The sequence below is a fragment of the Rhyacophila brunnea genome, unplaced genomic scaffold (genome assembly GCF_057557595.1).
Source record: "Rhyacophila brunnea isolate RB1 unplaced genomic scaffold, BYU_Rbru_1.0 scaffold_10, whole genome shotgun sequence".
Classification (NCBI taxonomy): Eukaryota; Metazoa; Arthropoda; class Insecta; order Trichoptera; family Rhyacophilidae; genus Rhyacophila; species Rhyacophila brunnea.
In genome coordinates, this window is record NW_028232752.1 from 36,067,330 (window position 1) to 36,089,260 (window position 21,931).

Below are 21,931 nucleotides of genomic sequence, written 5' to 3' on the forward strand. Positions count from 1 at the left end.
CGCGCGTCAATTGCGACCACTGCTCCACGAAAATATGTTTTAACCAAAGCGTTGGAGGGGAGCTCAGAGCAAAACCACAGAGCATTGGAGGAATGGGGTTTTAATCGGAACACCGACAATTTGTAGTGCTCCACTGCTCCGAATGTTTTTTTTTATTAATATTAAATTCTCGTTCTAAAATCCAACGAAAAAATATTATATTTGACACTTTGCAACACTGGGATTATTTGACACTTTGAGACTCCATGTGAAGAGTTAGTAAGCTCGCAAAAATTTTGTTTAATATAATTAATAGTGAAAATGACGAATAATAAGCCTTATTTTAAAACTACTTATTTTTTTTAACGTTTGTACGTTATATAATAACTAAGAAACTTTTTATCCGGAGCGGAGCAACTCAAAAAATGGTCTGCTTCAACCCTCTGGTTTTAATGCTGCATATCCCACATGAGCTGGCGGGGCGGACAAGTTGCGCAGGTCGTTTTCAGTTTACGCCGCTTATGGTGTGGTTAAGTAATGCATTCCTATATCAAGCGACATAATATGTTATCTAATCTCTTATTATCTAATTATAATGAGTTACTTATCATTTATCAATAAGAACTCAACTGCTAATGAAATAATAAAGTCAAATTGTAATTAATTAAACAGTTAAACAACTTTTACACTTTGGCTGAATGATAGCCAATGGCGTTTTCCGTGAAGCAGATGAGGCAGACGCTTGATCAGTAAGAACCTACCAATATCTTAAAAAGATCCGTATTTCTCACAATCTGAATGTGAAATCATCAAGTGTAAAAATCAATGACAGTTTATAGCATAATATGCAATTTTTTTACAAGGATACTTCCATACCAATCAGCGCCTAGGGCCTCCGCGTAACCATAACCATCGATGAATGATAGGTACATAATATTAAAGAAAGATCTACTTTAAATTTCATATATCTACATAATTTGGAAAGGCATCGCAGAAGGCGTGTGAAGACATAATGCCGGGTCCACACCGAAAACAAGTCGCGCGACAACTCGTTAAATTTTACGATAAGCATGATAATTATCGTAAAATTTCTTAAGCAATTATGATAATTATCGAAAAATTTAACGAGTTGTCGCGCGACTTGTTGCCGGTGTGGCCGCACTTTAATATTCGAACCCCCACACGAGAAGGCAGTATCTTACGCATTCGACTACGAGGGTCGCCAAATTCAGTATGCAGGTACTAGGTATACGACTAGAGCATGAAGCCACATGGAAACAAGGTTAGAACTTCGCCCTTGTGTTCGGAAAAAAAATTTACATTGATTCTTGGGGTTCGGGCTCATTGCAGAGGCCGAAGCATCCAGAGAAAAGGTAGGTACTACACGCGGTGGAAACCCAAGAATCTATTACGATAAAAAACAACAACCGTGAAAGTCTCAAACATTAAATGTACATATTATTATGTAATTAAATAGGTTAAGTACTTATTCCAGAAGAGGAAAAGTTTAAGAGTGGCTCCATAGTTAGAATAAGGAATCGCAGACGGCGGCGCCCAACCGGCGAAACGTACCGTGCCCCGAGAAGAGTGGCAAGGCCGCCTCGCTAATCGAGTTTCCGACCACAATCCGCATTAAGTGAACGCTAAATGAAATACTCTATATTTAGAATCAAAACTACTGAAAAACGTTGGCTAACAACTAAGCAAATAATTGAAGTGTGTACCGTGTCTTAATTTGGCGTACATTTTTGCAATCTTTCAGCCATGTAGATATAACTACAGACAAAAATATTTATTTTAGAAAACTAATTAAATAAGGCAAGTATTTAGGAACATGATTTTATTTGCATTTTTATGTTTTCGGTGAGATTTAGTACAGTCAATAACCAAAGTTAATTGTTAGTTTTCATTACAATAAATTAATAAACCATAATAATTTACTCACAATTCTTAAATGCCATCTCAATCAATGTTTAGTTCACGACTGAATAATACAACACTCATAATTTAAAAACAGTAAGTTTATTTATTTGAAAATAAATAGCATGGAAAAGTCTGAAACAAACGTGTTCAAAAACGAGCCACTTGGGTCGATCGATTAGTAGCTAGTGCAGCTTGGTATGAAAACTGCACAATATAAATTGAAAAATTACAAATGAATAGTTAAGATAAACATAAATAATTAGATGGTTAATTGAATAAATGTAAACTTGAATGAATTCAGTCCATACATTGATATTGTAACACTACGTCAAACACAATGCGTAATAATATAATAAACCTAGTGTAGACTGATAGCTGTAATACTTTCCATCAGTTGACAAAATCCCATTGAAGCGGACGAAACCGGTTCTGATTATTATTATACTCTGTGTAATCAGTACTGCATGCTTTGTTTTAATTGAATTAATATAATAATGCATTAGTAATACAGACAGACTTTCGTGTTTATTGAGAAACCGCTAAGTACCTACCCGATAAAATTTTCCTGTGTCAGATGCGAGTAAACGACATTCAATACTTTTTTTTTTATTTCTGTATATTAAACTTATTTCGTTTGACAGCTGCCATGTGTTTCTAAATTTCGCTAAAAATTAAGGGAAAGACATTCATTATGCAACCGATTTTCGACTACATAAGTTATGCAGAGCATATGGCAGTTACTTACATAAGTATGACTAAGCGTTTGGCTCTAAGATATTCGTATACTGAATGGATAGTCAACCTGGTCCCACTAGTGGCCGTTCCACCTTCCATGGTGGGTCATATGGGTTTTAAAAACTACGTAAAACAACTTTTAGTTACTTCCCTACTTTATAAAACACCATTACTGTGGAACCGGTGGGCGGTTAGAAAATTTTACTACTAACAGAGATACAAAAGTGGGCGGTAGGTATAAAAGGGTTGACTACCCCTGGTATACTGCAACGTATATAAAATACACAAGTATGCATTATTTACTGATTTTTAGTTGCACGGTTCAACTGTACTTCAGCTTGCATAAAACTCAATAATTATCATTCGAGCGAAGAAGTGACGGTCAACTTCAGGGAATCGAGACATTTCTATTCGACGCTACGTTGTCTCTCTGGTTATTACATCACAGCCCGATTGACAGCGCGGATTTCACGAGTGGAAACACGCTACTCAAAAATATTATACGACTAACAAGCAATGAGCGTATAAAAAAACAATAATAAATAAATACCATCGAATGTAATTAAATTACCCAATCTGCCTGGAAGGAGGAACTATATTAATTTAGACCAGTGGTTTTTAAAATTTCTCATAAAGATCTGAAAATTCCCATGCCACAATAAACTGTGAAACACCGAAAACATCTTTAATGTAAAAAATAACACAATACATTTTTCGGCTGGTTCTACATCCGCCTATCGAAGAACCTATCTTAAAAAGAACGATAAATATAACGTGTTAGTAACACTGGCTCAACATAATTAATTATAAGGTTCATCATGCTATGGATCAAACATACATTACACATATTGGAAAACATGTGAATCTGAAGCACCCACGACATCATAGGCGGAAACTTTACCACTCGTCCATCGCGAACGCATATTATTTATAGACACTTCTTGTGAGGGTGGTCCATTTTGAAAAAAATATCCATAATGTTGGGCGGTGGAACAACGGGGTTAACAACATCTAGCAAGTATCTTCTATACTTCTATATTTATATCACACTTTTATGTGTCCATTCCCCATACCCAGACACTCCGCACTTCGAGTCTGATGATAGACACCTGACGTGCAGGTATAACTATCGTGGTGAAAGTGGTTATTGAATGCGCGACTAAACGGTCAAAATTATTAGCATCGTCACTGTCCATTCGTGCCATCCGCGCTGTTTTGTCTTTTAGACATGTCGCATTAGAATATTGAAGCAAACGTTGGATGTCCAAGAGCAAAATCTTCCAGGTCATGATCCTCTGTCATGAAGTCGTGGCGTAGAATAAAAAGAAGTAGTATTCCATTCACCTAAATAATTTGTTTTTTTCGTTACTGTGGGGGGGGGGGTCCGGAGCCGAAACCCTCCTTCCTGTGCGCGTGTCTGTATGCAATTTTCTGTCGCACAAGCACAAATTTCGAAATAACTGCGCCCCAACAACATTTTCAAACTAATAATTAAACATGATTTTTTAACAGAATTAACAATGTAAGAAATGGTAGGCATATAATAGTTATTTTCCACAATTTCAGCATTCGAGGATGACTCATTTACCTTATCCTTTTTTCCATTCTTATAAAACTGTCAACAAAAAAGAGAATTGAGGTGATGAATGACCCACCCCCGCTCATCTCCGAGAAACCTCACCACAGCATACGTCGTACAATAAAAAAAATACTATGTACTCCACACTACGCCGCGTGTAAATTAAATACTTATTGCTTCCGCGTATCTCCGGCCGCCATGTTTGAAAAACGTATACGTGACGGGAGTATCTAGGTATCTGTTACGTCCAGTCCGTCACATTATTAGCTGTGTACCTATACGCAATACGGAATACTATTAGGAACTGTATTGTACCTACGCCACAACTAAACTATAATGAACAAGAAAATTTCTCGAAATATTAATTATGTTACCTATAACACCTATACGAAACATTATGTTTATTATATAATCGCGTCCAGAAGAAAATTCTTCGATGTCTTTATTTTAACACATATAGGTACGAGGGTAGGTCAATAATTCCTTAGAAAAAAGCATTAAAACAGTTTTTATTTTTGTATTTTTTTTTATTTCTCAACATAATCTCCTTGGAGCTCAATACACTTGGTTAGACGTTTCTCATTTTTTTTAAAACCGTCAGAAAAATAAGTTTTCGGAAGGTCCTCAAAATAAGCATTTGTCCGATCGATGACTTCTTCATTTGAAAAAAAAACGTTGTCCACTTAGCCATTTTTTTAAGTTTGGGAAAAGGAAAAAGTCACTGGGGGCTAAATCTGGCGAATACGGTGGGTGGTCGACCAATTCGAACTTCAATTCTTCAATTTTAGCCATTGATCGTAAACATGTGTGAACACGGGCATTGTCCTGATGAAAGAGGATTTTTTTCCTGTTTAAATGAGGCCGTTTTTCTTCAATTTTGTTTTTTAGCTGGTCCAATAAAGATGCATAATAATCCCCTATTATTGTTTTTCCTTTTTCCAAATAGTCAACGAAAATAATTCCACGTGCATCCCAAAATACAGTAGCCATAACCTTACCAGCTGATTTTACGGTTTTCGCCTTCTTTGGACATGGTTCGCCTTTCGCAATCCACTGCTTTGACTGTTCTTTCGTCTCGGGAGTATAGTGGTGTATCCATGTTTCATCTACAGTCACAAAGCGACGAAAAAATTCATCCGGATTGCGTTGCATGAGCGACAACAGGGCTTTAGAGGCCACCACCCTATTGCGTTTATTGTCGACTGTGAGCAAACGCGGCACCCATCTTGCAGAAATTTTTTTCATGCCCAATTTGTCATGTAAAATAGAAATGACGCTACCTTTTGAGATCCCTGTAACCTCAATTATCTCACTCAACTTTAATCTTCGGTCACTTAACACCATATCGTGGATTTTATTGATCATTTCTGGTGTAATCACCTCTACAGGACGTCCTGAGCGTGGTTCATCCTTTGTTGATGTACGACCACGTTTAAATTCATTTAACCAGTTATAAATAGTTGCAAGTGAAGGAGCAGATATGCCGTGAACTAAATCCAACTCATTTTTTATTTCCTTTGCTGTTAACCCTTTTATATTAAAATGTTTAATAACAGCTCTAAACTCAATTTTCTCCATTTTCCATTTTTCCATTTTCCACCAGCAAATTTTTTTTTTAAATGTACGAGAAACACACAACAACCCGACCAATCTGATTGAAACTTCGCAGCATACTGAATCGGTAGTGCCGCTGCATGAAAACAAACCGCTTACAGTACTAGTCGCGCCACCTGTCGGCTTTTCTAAGGACTTATTGACCCACCCTCGTAACTAATTTCCTTTGGATAATTCGTCAAATATTTATTTTCCGACTGCCTTTCTACAAGGCATGCTTACTTTTAACTCACTTGAATCTCGTAGGACTCTTCTGCTCTTAAAACACTTTTGCCTGTTATCGCGAGGGATGGTTTTCAATTATGGTGTCCTAATGAATTTGAATTTACATGCGCCTATCAATTACCTACGTGGTCGCAGTCATAATTTATTCTAGATCGGAACCGTTTCCTCTTGTCAAGCTTATCAAGCACCATTAGCGAGGGGTGCAAGACCAGTCAATGCGCTCCCCAAAGACGTAGATATTTTCGGTGACGTGCTATGTATTTTCTATTCGAAATTATATTTTTCTGTATAAAAGTATGTTTTTATTTAATTTTTATTTTATGTATTCTCTTGTGAGGGTAATATTTGTTGTAATGTAAATTTCATGTTGTGTACGTCTTGAATTTAGATCTGTTATGTCCACAATGTTTTGTTTTCTTAAATAAATAAATATCGATATCGTCGCAGTTAGTTGATCAATATCGACTCACCAAGGATTGGAGACAGTTGAATGTTTTTTGGCTCTTGCAAATACACCGCAATAACAAAATATGGAAAACCAGTAGGTACCATAATAATTATATAAATGGACCAAAGTTCGCCGAAGTTACTGATTGGTCTTCCCCAATATCACGATAGATTTAGATATTTAGACCATACATTTCATGGCCCCCACATCCTGAAGCGGTCCTCCAGGCCGAGATCTTTTTCGGGCCCCCTACCTATCGCTTAAGTTAAAAGCAGTGTTTTCCAGGTCAAATTAAGGTTATTCAGTGTATTTTCAGCGATTTTTTGTATTTTTCAATAAATCTACTCGAGTTATGAAGTTTTCGAATATTTACATACAATAATCACACAATCACATAAGTATAAGTATTTTTAAATGTCAATATTCTTACCGTAAAATAGCACCGCAGGCGACTTTTTTACCACTAGAACAATTTTAGATGTGTGTATATCTCACTTATAAGGTAGACGCGCCATGACCCCCCCCCCCCTTGTGGGGGCCATGATATATTTTTAAAAAGACCCAAGACCAATGCGTTTGAGATGAGGTGTTGGAGGTGTTTAATACAATATCTCCATTCCAGTTGTAATATAATTGAACGACCGGTTCTTTTATAATATGTCTCCCGTGAGTTCTGCAGCTCTTTGTTCATCCAGGGTCGACGCGGAAAAGGGAGGTTGACACACGATGGTCTGACCAAAAGATGCTACGGGCCCGACAATACCTTCAGATATGCGAACGGAGGAGCCGCCATCATCAACAGTGAGGAATATGAATCGGTGGTATCCAAATCCAATGCAAAAAGTGGAATAAGAAAACGAACATTAACACCACCACCCTCATTGCGAGAAGCTGGCAAATAGCCATATGAGGGTTTCAACATAACTAGACTATAATACTCAAATTCTAATTCTAGTGCGTAAACTACTCGACATCACTAAAATTACAAACATAATAATATAGAGGAGGCCTAGAACCTCACATGTTATAAAAATACTATTGTAATTATAGTGCGGACAGACATAATTACAAGGTAATTCATAGGACATTTTTTGGTTAACAAGACTGACATTGAAAATTGTATTATAAAACGTTTCACGTGGAGGCATGACCACAATTAGATACAAAAGATCTCATTCAGATGTCAGAGAAACTCAAGGTGAAGTTAATAATTATTGTACTAAGACATAATGCCAAGGTCTGACAGATGAATTAATGCCCTACGAAACCTTCAGAAGGTTTTTATAATGAGTCCCCAAAATTAAATTGAACTTTTCAATGGTGAGCAGCTGCTCGAAGCAATGGAAAATTTATAACGTTATGATTTTAATGATTTTGAAACAAAATGTTGAGTAATTTTACGATATTGAAGTCGACATTGACAGCTGTTTTGGCTTACAAGCTCGTCAACATCTATCTACATATAAATTTATACAGCAAACAAAAAAAAATCGATGGTGAAATGGGAGTTATTCGTATCTACTGTCCGACAGGAAGATCTAGGCAATAACCGGAACTCGCTAGTGCGGTTAAAAGTAGGAGGAGCTTGTTAGTTCACAATTTTAACACGTGGACAACTCGTCGCTACCCGGAAGGCGCTATAATCGAAGTTCGGTTAAAAATGGGAAGAGCTTGTTAGTGCATAGTTTTAACACGTAGCCAAGAAGATATTGTTCGACAGTAGGGACCAAGCCTGCAAGTGTGGCGAAATACAAAGCAATTTCAATGCGATCCTACAAGCTAGGGATGTTGCCTTTGCTATTATTGAGTGACACGCTATAGTCACAGAAGAAGACTTAGTTGCAATTTTATTTCATAATGTTTATTGCACAAACACTATGATTGTATGATTAAAATAAGAAAGTAAAAGTAAATAATAAAGATTTGTCCTAAAATTAATCGTAACTAGTAGTCGATGTATATAGGTAAGTATATAATAGTTTATGATGATGTGATGACTGATGACAGACTGAATAAAACATCTAAGCGATGAAATGTTATCTAGGTGCGGAGGAAGTGATTAGTATCCTGACGGGAAAATCCAACAGTGCAATCTGGCCTTTCTACTGATTCCAACAATTATTGTACCTACCTTATTTTAACTGACAATTTTATTTACCATCTACTGTCATTCGCTATTCCCATGATGCGACTATACAAATTGTTTAATCATGTTTGATAAATACTTGCACATACATTACATCTGTAATGTAATATAATGAAATAGGAATATTTAATGTATATTGTAATCTCCTACTAGATATTAAATAAACTAGATACCTAATACATTCCTCTTTAAGTAGTTTCGTAGAAATAAAACGACAAACTGCATAATAATCACAATATTCATATATATTTTAATGCAGACAATATGAAGTAATTTTCAAATAAAACACTTATTTGCTTTTGCATACTGCATGCATAAATTTAATGCATTTGCAATAAATTCACGCTGCATCGGAGCGAAGGTGTGCATAATTGAATATTAATGAAAAATCCGAAGCATTAAATGAACATTTATTTCCACTTTCAGCAAATGTTCGAAGCGATAAATAATGATGATTTAAATGCTGATTAAGCATAATTCTATCGGTAAAATACGATAATTAATACAACTATGAATTAATTTATAAAAGGTTTGAAATATGTACCTACGTATATAATTGTTGCTTAATTATAGTCAAAACATTCTTTGTTATTCATGCTTTAAAAGTTTAAAAGTATCAGTCTACCTACTAAGTATGTTTTTCCTACAGAAAGCTTTTGGACTTAACTGCATTTGACTTTTAGGCCGTCACCGTATCTATATCCTTCATTATCCTTTCTTCGTTTCGGTTTGGTTTCAAAGGTGATTCTTAAGAGATGCATCTGAAACAACCCTGAAACGTTGAAGAAGGAAAGAGAGAAAAAAAACACAATAGAAGCCAAATAGCCGCTGAAGTATACACAATCTACTCCTACTCGTATAATAATTCTACTACATAATAATGCATGCATAATACCATCATTGCATGTCTACATAATATGACTCAGAAAGAAAAAACACAAGAACTCATTCTCTAAGTTTGTTATTAGGTACATGAGAAATACTAACCGATGGTAGCCAATCTTCGTTGGATTGACAAGAAAATTAAAGTAATAAATATTATTGCACAAGAAACAACACAAACTATTGCTAAAAGCCACCCGGTTTCAGAAGCCAGCGTCATCCGGTTGAAATTTGAAAACTCTTTCTTTATCGCGATGTAATATGATCATGCATGCATTTATCCCGTGTTAAGTTACTTTACATGCGCGATGCGATATTCACGAAGCAAAAATGTAACGCCCAATACATTTTATATATTATTGGATTATTGCAATGTTCGAGTCACACTCCAGCAGTTTACTACGACTGGAATGCTAATAATTGTTTCCACCGCTTAGAGTTTAGACTATTCACTATATTATAAAATTAGATACGATGTAGTTGAATTTCATCCAAATCTTATAAGACTGAATAATTTTAAAATTATCTGGAATGTCTTTAATGTAGTAAATTAAATCGGGAGTAAAAATATTTTGTTAGTTTGCGGATTAAAATTTAAGCATGGCAGCATGTTTATAGCCGCTATCATTGTTTTCACTTTTCGATACGCATTACATACCTACCGACGCGTCAGACATATTTGTTCATCTAAATATCTTCACATTCTCTGCGGAAAATAGGATGCGTGAATAATAACGATTCATATATTACACGATCAGTGACGTCCTGTGGGGGTAGGTAGGTCACGCGTTGCATAGGGGTGGTAAATGAAGAACGATTAAAAATACTACAACGTATCGCGGTCGCTTCATTAGAGAGTATCGACATCTTAGTAATAATCGAAGCATTTCTAACATAACTATTGTTGTATTTTCATGCCCATTGTAATACAATATATTGTAATGACAGTTTATCGCACTCAAAATGTTCACAGGGGTGCCTCCAAACCTATCAACGTCACAGACCTCTACGAACCTAAAACCACTACTGTTTGATAGTAGGTTTCGTGGACATTTTCTAATTCTCAGTAAATTGTGTAAATTTAAGATTTTTGGTGTAGTTGTCTGTTTATGGTAATTAAGTATAAATAGACAAAAATAAATAATAAAATAGGTTGGTAGGCAGATACTGATAAATTTGCAGAGAATTTGAAACTAAAAATAAAAGTGGGTGGTATTCTCAGTATAAGTCACCTAAGGGCGGCACTTTGCCTAAGTACGTCACTGTACACGATAATTCAGAATAACGCCTGTTTCTCATCTTCACTTATCATCACCGCGTGTCTTAATAATATGCCATTTAATTTTACGTAACACTACACGGATTCGGTAACTTCATGAATTTGAGCGATGGAGAATAATATTTATGATTGATTGTTCCAAGTAATCTAAATTTTGTTGAGATTTGGTTAAAATACTTGTGGGTTTTGACAGGTTCGGGGAAAAATAATTAAAGCTAGCTTAAAATACAAATTTCATTGTTTCTTTCAGCTTCACATCTCAAAATATAAAACAACGTTTCAATTTAGAGCCTTAGTATTATTATTACATTATTTCATAAGAAAATAATACGTTAATAATGGTGTTAATGAATAGGTTCAAAAGAACATGATCGTTGTCGATGTTTTGAGGTGTTAGCTACCTATTAATTATATCTTCGTGTTACGGAGATCGCGGCCTCACCAAATCGATTTATTATAAAACAAAAAGATAATAATCGACGAAATATTTGACGGTCGAAGGCGAAAAAATTGTATGTTGCAATAAATAGTACCAGAATCAAAAATAGTTAACAAACATACCGATGCGATATAAGGGCTAATCACACTTATTATTCACAACGGATAATTTTTGAAATAAGATATCATCAACTTTTATGATCGGGATTTTCGAAAATGCATTTTAATAATATCGCCATCAGCCAGGGTCAATCCACTGCTAGCTGCTTCCACTTGTCTCGATCCCCAATTCTTTACTGCCATATACATCCACCAAATTTAATGTTATGAGTTCGTCACTGTGGGAGTTTAGTGCCTCTTGGGTACCACTGTATGACGGTATTTGTCCAGCGGTTGTCCAATCACCGAGCGACAGGTCAGCCCATTGCCATTTCATCTACTCAGCGACCTCTATCACTTCACGTACTCTTATTTGCTTCCTAATCCGTTGATTGCATATTATGCATCTTTCCATGCCATACTGCCACTACTTTTGGATTTCTCTTGCATTACCTAATAGTTCATGTTTCACACGCATTGTTAGGCGTTTGTAACACACATTGCTTGAAAACTTTACGTACGGGAGGTCGCTTTTGAAGATACTATACTATTCACGCGCCCAAATGCACTCCATACTACTTTTTTCTAAATATTATGATAATTATTGTCTTACACCTGAAAGTGAAGTGACTTCACTGATCAAACCGTGTCGCATGAATGGAAAACAGCCAACCACCCAAAATGCCCCTAATAGACAATAAAGGAAAATGAGTATCGGGAGACCTACATTGGAGTGTTTGGACTATGTTAAATAAAAACAGCATCCCTGAGGTTAAAGCAACGGAGAGACCTTGCGGCGACCAATACGCACACTGGGTTGTAGTAACGATGAATGAATGCTCAAATGATCATATTATTTGAATGAATAATAGTAGCAATAGTCCATAACACAACTGTAAAGGTTCTTGAACTCTGGTGGATATCATGGCGGCTACCAGATGTATAATCAGTATAAGCTCAAAATAAATTTCGCGAAATAGTGGGATTGACTGTTTTTAAATCGAGGCACTAGTTTTCTCCATGCATGGCTCCCACAAGGGGGGGGGGGCTGACAGGGGTCTGGCCTGGAGGCCCTGGCTTAGAGGGGGCCCGGCATGGTAGCTTGACCAGTTAAGTGAGATAAACATTCACCACAAATTTGCTCTAATGTTACCAAAAAAAGTCGCATGCGGGGCTATTTCACAGGCAGTATTTTATAATTCATAATTATTTTTAGTGTTTCCTGACTAATAAAAATGATTATTTATCCAATATTGCAAAGGGTCGTATGTTACTTGGATATCACAAAAGAAGGTCGCGATCAGTGCTACATAATACGATACCGAGTGCTAACAGCTCAATAATTTAAGTGGATATTTTTAGAAATACACGGAATATTCTTAAGTTTACCTTACGGAACACGGGAGTTCCGCGGAATACCATTTGGAGAACACTAAGGTAGAATATTACACTATTCTTAATCTTAGCGATAGGTTGGGGGGCCTGCCAAACATCGTGGCCTGGGAGCCTGCTTTAGGATGTGGGGGCCATGACTCCATGTAAATGGCAAAATTTTTCCACAACTTAGCTACAGTCAACAACAAACACAAATCGTTTTGGATGTCCATTTTAAATTAAATATTTATATTTACACCAACGAGCCCTTTTGGCTTAGCAACACATCAAATTATTAAGTTGAATAGTGAGCAAGGCGAAGGGCCGTAGCATATTGAGGTCACCCGTCCTAGTGCGGACATTTTAGTTTTGATTTTGTGTCTCCGTTCAAATCTATCTGTCATTGGCTCCGAAACTCGCAGCTCCATCCACCGCCGGTGACTCGACTCGACTATCACCAAAATATATTAAAATTTAATTATAATTTATACCACATGTTGCATTTGTGACATTCAAAAGTTCACCGGTGTGATAACTTATGGTCATATAGGTAGGTACTTAATGTGTGCATAAATCATTATTTTTATGAGTAAGTACCTACATAATGTAGTGACAGTGAAAATTAACGTTAATAAATTTACCGTAGCATTAAATTCAGCATGGTAGCAGACAAAAGAAAATGAATGATACGAACCATTCTTGACAATTAATGGCCCAGTATTGAACTCAAAAAACTTAGTTTTGAGAAAATGAAACGTATGGTCAATTGCCAATTTTAAATAGAAACAATTCGAAATGGATCTGTACAAAACTGGTTTTGTTTGAAAGTTTGTATTATTTCATATGATGTTTTTGGCTATCAAGGTATTTAAATTATTTTTTTTCGAATTGTTTCTGTATAAAACTGACAAGAGCTCATTTTTACTAATATTTTGATACCAATATCGCGAAATGTCGTATTTTTTACTTGTTATCGTTCAATACTGGGGCCATCGAATTGTTTAGGGATGAAATATTAAGTTACCACTATATTATTTTTAAGATGTTCGGTAACATAATAATATAAATGAGTTAGTACTAAGGTAATAAATTTAAAAAATGTATATGGCGTCCTCACGTGGCAAAAGATAAACTTAATAATACCCATCAAAGTGCAAATAATTCTTTAGAAAGAATCATTCTAAGATATAAGAAAATCACAAGTTAAATGTACCAATAAAACGCAACAATTTCATGAATATTATAGAAAATATCTATTGTGTTTTTAGGACTACGACATTGTTTCGTCCTTAACATTTCTCAATATGAATAATAGTTTGCATAATAAATATGATAAGCATCTGTGTTATATTATAATCAATTCATAGATCTGACAAGAAAATTCATTTCAACCGTTTCGAATGATTTATTTTTTAGGTTCGAATATCTCAGAATCGAAAACGTCCTTGCGCACTATGTCGCTCTAATATTTTATGATATTATTTCAAGTCGAATTTTGGTTTTACGTCCTTCATGTGATTTTCCGGTAGGTATCGCGGCTGATTACTACAATAACCGATGAATATTACAAACTTTCTTCGAAGTATTAAACAAGTACGATTGTTGTTATTTATGAACTTACTAGAGTTGTAATCTTTTTGCTGGTAAGTATCAAAGACATTTTAAATAGGCGACTCAATTGACAATAATAAACAATAAAATTAACTAAAGTTTACCTATCTATTCATTAGTTCATCAAAGCGATTTGATATAATAATATTATGCGCTGTGTTATATTTTTTCGTACTGTTATCAGCGGCTGTAAAAAAAATAAAAACGTTTTAAAAACGAAATCAAGCCTTGAACTTTTTCGACAGTGTCGTTAATCAGTAGGTAGTGTATAATAAAATAATACAAGAAAAAATAATATTTAAAAAATCAACAATGTCAAATGCGTTAAAATGTAAAGTGAGTATGAAATGACGAGCGTTGAAAGTTGGTCAATCGAATTGAAAATGATGTAGCCATAGCGTAGTATATTTCTCCTTGATATCAACCAGTACATACTAAATAGTATGCTAATCAAATTAATGATATATTATTATATTTTAAGTATACAAACATTCTTATTATGTAGTGTTAAAATATGGATAAGAATGTTGAATATAAACAAAGGTGCATTTGTACAATATTTCAACGTTTTGAAAAATGTCATTCGAGAGACTGGCCTTTACCTTTACATCGAACCCGAATTAATATCATATAAATTGTAAAGAGGATTCACACGCGGTGACAACCCAAATATCAATTACGATAACAAACTACCTTGAAAGTCTCAAACACTATAGGTATATACTATAGTGTTATCATCATCAGCATGATGTGTCTAAAGCGCTCAAACAGTGTGTGCTTCCTGTAATCACATATGCGTGTGAAACATGGACCCTAAGTAAAAGAGAGATCCAGAAACTTAGAGTAGCAAAACGTGGTATGGAGAGGTGTATGTTGGGCATAACGCGAAAGGACAAAAAGAGGAATAAGTGGATAAGGGAACAGACAAGGGTTTGCGATGTAATAAAGTTTGCTAAAAACTATAGTATATCTACTACCTATTTTAAGAAACTTTTCCTAGTACCTATAACCTTATATTATAACTCCCATGTTGTGTATGTATTTCATTATTAAATAGGTAGGTACCTACTAATTATAGGGCACAATCGTCGAATTCTGCAAAAAATATAGACCTACATTAATGAAAGAAACACGACGATTGGAATGTGATAAGATTTTTTTTAAATTCATTACAAGCAAGTGATAAATTCGAAAAGATATTTCAAGAGTTAAAAACGCAATTATTCGATAGTTAAATGTTCGTAAACCGGTAGTACCAGAATTAATATCAAGAGTGCTCTCATGCTAGTGAATTATTAATGATTTACACCCGGTAATAATTTAGACTTTATTGCTTAGTTTGAAAATCTGGTATTATAGATAAGGTAGGTACGAGTTTTTTAATTGACCGTCGATGATGGCCGAATGCCACGTGGCACCGGAAGCGGAACACGACAATCGCCATTGTTTAATATTTAATTTAATATCCACCTGACTTTAAACTTCAACTTGAGACTACGCGTGAATTGTTGGTTATACGTATATAGTTATGTTATATGGTAAATCATATTGAAACTGGAAAATATAATTTCTGTGCGACAGTGTCACCCAACCCGCGTTCCGCGTTCAGCCGGTCGTCATGACATATATTACGGACTATCGACTAAATCAGGGGTAGTCAACCTGGCCCTACCGCCCACTAGTGGACGTTCCAGCTTCCATGGCGGGCGGTAGAGGCATCAGCTTCAGGGATCTCATTAAACGTAATTTCATCAGACTTAATGCTTCTATGTATGCAAAGTATAAATAAAAAGATTGATTTAACTACAGTAAGTTGTTTTATAAATATGTATTCTGCCAAACTTAGCGAAAGTCTGACATAAGTATTTGGTAATTAATTATTATTATATGCTTTAAGTTGCTGTAGCATATCATAACGATTATTTACCTAGAATAAGTTTTTAGTAAAACTGGAGTTGATCGACATACATAACAACAAACAGCTGATATCGAAATATCTGGAGTGTATTCCTGCTTGACAGTAACGTATTGAAGAATAATAATTGCAATGGTAAGTATAAGGTAAGTGCTGATGGTAGGGCTACAAACAGAAAACATGACCTTAATGTGTTCGGTCCATTGCTACTATGATGCAGTGTCGGCGATCTCACTAACGCTGACAATGAGTTATCTTGTAAATGTTTTACGTAATGCAGCATGAAGAGATATCCGAGTATCTAGTATATCTACATATTTAATTGAAATAAATAATATTATCTAATAAACTATTTTTGTATTCAAAGAAAATTTTCATTTGAAACACGTCAGTTACCCACTAGAAAATATCGTTGAAAAAAATACGACAACGGCGGGACTTGAACGTGTATCCACTGGTTTCATGTGCTGTGCATCTGAGATGTTTTAAAGTTATGTCTGTTCAATAGCATAGTTTTGGAACTCTACACCACTTCTGTTGTACTGTGCGGCCCGCGAATTAGACGATTATTAAATTTGCTCCGGTGATACGACTGCGTCACTGCTGTCAAACATACAAATGAATAACTTGTGGGTACCTACAATATTATCCATAGTTCCAAAATAACTCAATTACATGATAAAACTCAAAATATAATAATTATTTCGCGAATTCGATTACCTACCTAATCATGCAAGTGTTATCAAGGACTAACTTAATTTTACAAAATGATTTACCCATATCTACTTCTATTTTGTAAAAATAAATTATTTTTTGAGCGATGTCAACATTTTCATCAACTTGATATTATGTAATATTAATTAGAACGTAAATAAATGCCTCTAGAAATGGCTCATCAAATCAATATTAATATCCAGTGGTATTTATTTTATAATGGTAATATTATAAAAGCATGATAAAATCATTTACATAATGAACAAAGAATGAAATTTTTAACCAAGGTGCAGTACATAACTATATATAATAAACACGCTGTTCACGTCGATATCAATCATAAAACTATTTAAAACATACACGACACATTTCATTAATTGAGTAACTGACCTTCCATCCAGCTGAGGAGTTACTGTCTCCTTTATCCTTGAAGTATGGAACGTTCTGCACCATCCACTCGTAGATCTGCGACAGCGTCAGTCGGCTGTCCTGGGAGGAAGTGATAGCCTGAGTGATCAGGTCGGCATAAGACAGGTTTCCCCAGGCGTTCCGGCGCGAGCTGTTCTTCTTGGAGGCTGCCACGGACGCCGGGGAGGGCACTGCCATGCCACCTGTGGGAATAGAAAACAAAGGTTACTGGATCCAGCGTCAATGGTACAGATTACATACATAATAAATATGATTTAGGTTCACAGCACAATTTTAAGGGTACGAACAGAGTGCAGGCCGATTCCGAATGCAGGTGCGTGTTGTTTTGGCATTAGGTTGCAGGCAGTTGTCTAGTGAAAAAGCAAGGAGTGATTATTATTTTCTACAGAAAATGTTCGATGAAAACCAAAAAACAAAGAGAATTAATTTCAGTCCAAGCACGCTTCACGACATCGTGGATTCCATTACCTACCGCCCATACCATATCTATGTGAATACTTACCTACTCTCATTGCACACTTCTGAGAGATCAAATTATTCTCACACCGGCTTCGGAGTCAGACTCTTAATCGGAATTGGTCTGTACTCTGTCCGTACCGAAAGAAGTGAAGGAGCACCTAACCACACGTTTTTATTTCCATATCAGACTTTCCTGTAAAATATATAGACCTATTTTTATAGAAACTAAATAACTTTAATCTTCAAAAATTAATTTGTTCGTACGGCATTTAAACCTCCAACACCACATCTCAAAAGCTTTTATCATCTTCGTTTATGTTTCAACTGCACAGCAACTGGTATTATGGAAAGGGTCAAGTTTTGTAGAAGATGGATGGATGAACCGTCTTTCCTATCGCGAAAATATTTCCACACTGCAGGACCTTAATATGTGTGGAGCGGAAATAGTGACCGACTATAATTAAATAGGTTAACATTAAATCTCTTAAATAAAAATATGTTAAAAAAAATATAATGATATTTTAATTAATGTGGGATAATTCGTTGTGATGGCCATACTGTACATATTTCACATTTTATTGTTTTTTTAAACGAGTTGATCTTATACTAATAAGTATTATAAAATGCGTATTTTTGCAATACACAATACCTTGATAAATTCCATTCACGGATACGAAGTGTTAAAATCGATAAATTAACTCATTTTATTACACGAATGGTATTTGAAATCACTCGCGGCTGTTTCGTCCAATAAAATAGCTGAATTGCATTCGAAATTCAACTGTGAATTCGATGGTCGATCGCGATAAGTTTGAGTGGAAATTCGGCAGGGCTGCAGTACATATTTCACATTTTATTGTTTTTTTAAACGAGTTGATCTTATACTAATAAGTATTATAAAATGCGTATTTTTGCAATACACAATACCTTGATAAATTCCATTCACGGATACGAAGTGTTAAAATCGATAAATTAACTCATTTTATTACACGAATGGTATTTGAAATCACTCGCGGCTGTTTCGTCCAATAAAATAGCTGAATTGCATTCGAAATTCAACTGTGAATTCGATGGTCGATCGCGATAAGTTTGAGTGGAAATTCGGCAGGGCTGCATTACAGCAATATTTTCCCCAAAAACACATCCAAGTACCTAAGTACATGGAGATGCAATAAAATGTAAAATTGTGAAAAGAATTACTATATATCTTTTTATACCAACCCAAAGATACCATTTTATAGAGAAATTAATTTATAAATAAAACATTCTGAAAATCAGGGACGATATCCACAAATATATATTACCAACATCTAATTAGAAAATATAATTAATTACCTATCAATTGTACTAATAATATTATAATGAAAAACCAAAGAGGTGAATACATTAATATACGTTGAACCAAAAGTATTCAGACGTGCCATAAATAAAGGATTTCAGTATTTACGTAGTATTGCTTCAGCCTTTCGTGGTTGGTTGTTATTTTATTTATAATTTGAGAATGGTCTCTGCAATGAGTTCGAAATCAAAGACGATTTCCGTATTATGAAATACGTATGAAATATTTTGTAAACACATTCAGATAGATAATAATATGTGCTTAATACTATTATTACGAAAAAATGTGGTATGGCTGTATAGACGTATTTTCCTATAATTCTTTCACTGGCATGGTGACTGAATGATGCTGACGTCTGTCTACAGACGATTATAAAATGGTGGAGATGTTCTTCACATCACAAAAAACTAGGAAACTACAGACCCTCGGTCGCGTTATGACACAGACACAGCTTTAAAGCTGGTTCGGATTAGTCGATTAATTTAGTCATGTGGCGAGTAATTTAGTAAAATCACTTAGTCGAGTCAATCCATTTGTTATATTTTTTATACTAAACATATAATAATACTAAACAAGAAACGAAACAAGTCTGAACACTTTATCTTTAGTCGAGTTCATTAGTTGTCATAGAATTTTTTCCTCTAATTCTTCAAATATAGCCATTATAAATGAAGTTATTAATATTTTTATTTTTTGAACATACATAATTTGAAAACACTTCGAATCAGGTTGATCACGCAGGTTTTAATCATGCTGGGTGTCGTATTAAAAAAAAAACATTTTTTCTATTCGTTATACTATATTTCTCATGTTTTTAAATACTGTATGTTCAATAAAAAGAATGTTACATTCTTAATTAAAAACCAAGTGAATTATTCGTTGAACAAAAAAAAGTTAGCGAGTTGAAACCATATTGTGTTGTTTCTTTAATCTGCTCGTACTCGCAGCTAGTTAGTTCACTAGCAATGACACACGGCTCTAACTAGCACACACGCCAGAGAGTAGCGAGTAAAGTAACCCGGCTTTCAACTTGTCTCGTAGATTGTTTACAATCACCTAGTTAGCTAGTTAGATTATTACACTGTGCGAGTTTACTAGCAGATAGTAAATTCGCCGGCTAGTAGCTTGTTAACTCGCTCAATGTCATCGAACCTTTAGTGGTAAACTAAATCACTCGCCACTCGACTAATCTGAACCGGCCTTTACACGGGAAGATCAGCGGTATACATTGCAGAGAAAAACGCTCCTTCGTATGGCTGAAAAATTTCCGTGATTAATACGAGTGCAGGTATGTATATTGAATTGAATCCACTATTGTAAGAAGCTAACGTAAGTGAAACGACCAAAGCATTTATAATCATTTACAACGTATACCAGGTAAATGTTTTCACAATTATTAACATATGCATATTAATAAATGTCATGCTAATCAATAAACGAAATTTCCATTGCCACGGTGGCCGAATTGGCGCGGCGGCCCTGCGAGCGGAACAAGATGTTCGCGGGCATCTGGCCACGGCGGCGCGACAAGGCCGGTCAGCCGAATAACTCGCGGCCGACCTTGCCAGCGAACGCTTTCGGTGCGTTCGTTTAGTTTTCGGCTCTCGCTCGCTCGTTCCGATTAGCCTGATCATTTTTTATTAGGTAGGTAGGTACTCCTCGATTCGATAACGCGGCATACCTACCTACAATCGCCACAATCTGAGCACACATCAGCTGGACCGCATTATGCATTAGTAAATTCCGTGAATATTGGTAAATTAATAATTAGCTTTAACGTGTTCTAGTTTCATAATTATGACGTATACAATCCGCGTTCCATTCAAACGTCTCTCAATTTATATTTATGGATATTATTGATATAGGTGTACATAATATCGATATGTATTTATGTAAGTAAGTACCGAGGCATTAAAATGAATAAACGAACGACTGGAAGGCTTAAGCTTCGGCCTACGGCGTCGTAGGTCCCAGGTTCGAATCCTGGGTCTGGCATGTACCTACCTACATATATTGCTTTTCAATTTTTGTATGAATCGGAGTATGGACTTAATAGGTTGAGCAAGTGACTGGTATCCATTTCTCGTAAAAACAAAATCTATTAATACAAACCTCCACTCTGTGGAGGCCCATATTATGATCCTATTAGGATCGGACATGGTCGAAAGAAAGAAAGAAGGGCTGCCTTCAAAGTGACGTACTAGATCGAACAATTGAAGTTTGGCAGAAATGCGTGGCAGCGAAGAACTGAGGGCCAAGAATAGTGGAAAGTGCCAGGGCAGGCCTTTATATAACAGTGGAAACTCCGGCTAACGGTGATATAATATTATATCCGTATTTAAATAATTATCCACGGGTACTGTTCAACTATTTCCAAGTATGTTTAGATATTTTGGTAGATTCACATTCACAATTGTATATAATTTTATTATCTACCTATAGCCACAACGCATGACGATGGCGTATTTACGATGTTAATCAGATTATTCACATCAAGATCAAAAAAACAGTCGCATACTCCAAATAATTTAGGCTATACCTAAGCGTGAAGCATGGTTAACTCATTCCGGGCGTCCAACGCAACTATTGCGTTGCCCATTCGATATAATTATCATGTTATTTAAATGTGGTAATTAATTAGTAATTAACGGGTCCGCAGCGAATGAGTTGTTGGTAAACTCCATAAATATGAACATCGCTCAGTTTTTCTTATTCACTCAATATGACAGCCATTTTTATGTTC

General features: G+C 35.4%; 1 protein-coding gene across 1 annotated transcript in view; it reads right to left on the reverse strand.

Moving 5' to 3' along the window:
* foxo (forkhead box, sub-group O) overlaps nucleotides 1–21,931 on the reverse strand; it is a 329,332-nt gene that overhangs the window by 286,899 nt on the left and 20,502 nt on the right. Inside the window, exon 2 of the mRNA XM_085953766.1 lies at nucleotides 17,352–17,572. Within this exon, the coding sequence (XP_085809892.1) occupies nucleotides 17,352–17,572 (221 nt within the window). The remainder of the gene's footprint in view (nucleotides 1–17,351; nucleotides 17,573–21,931) is intronic.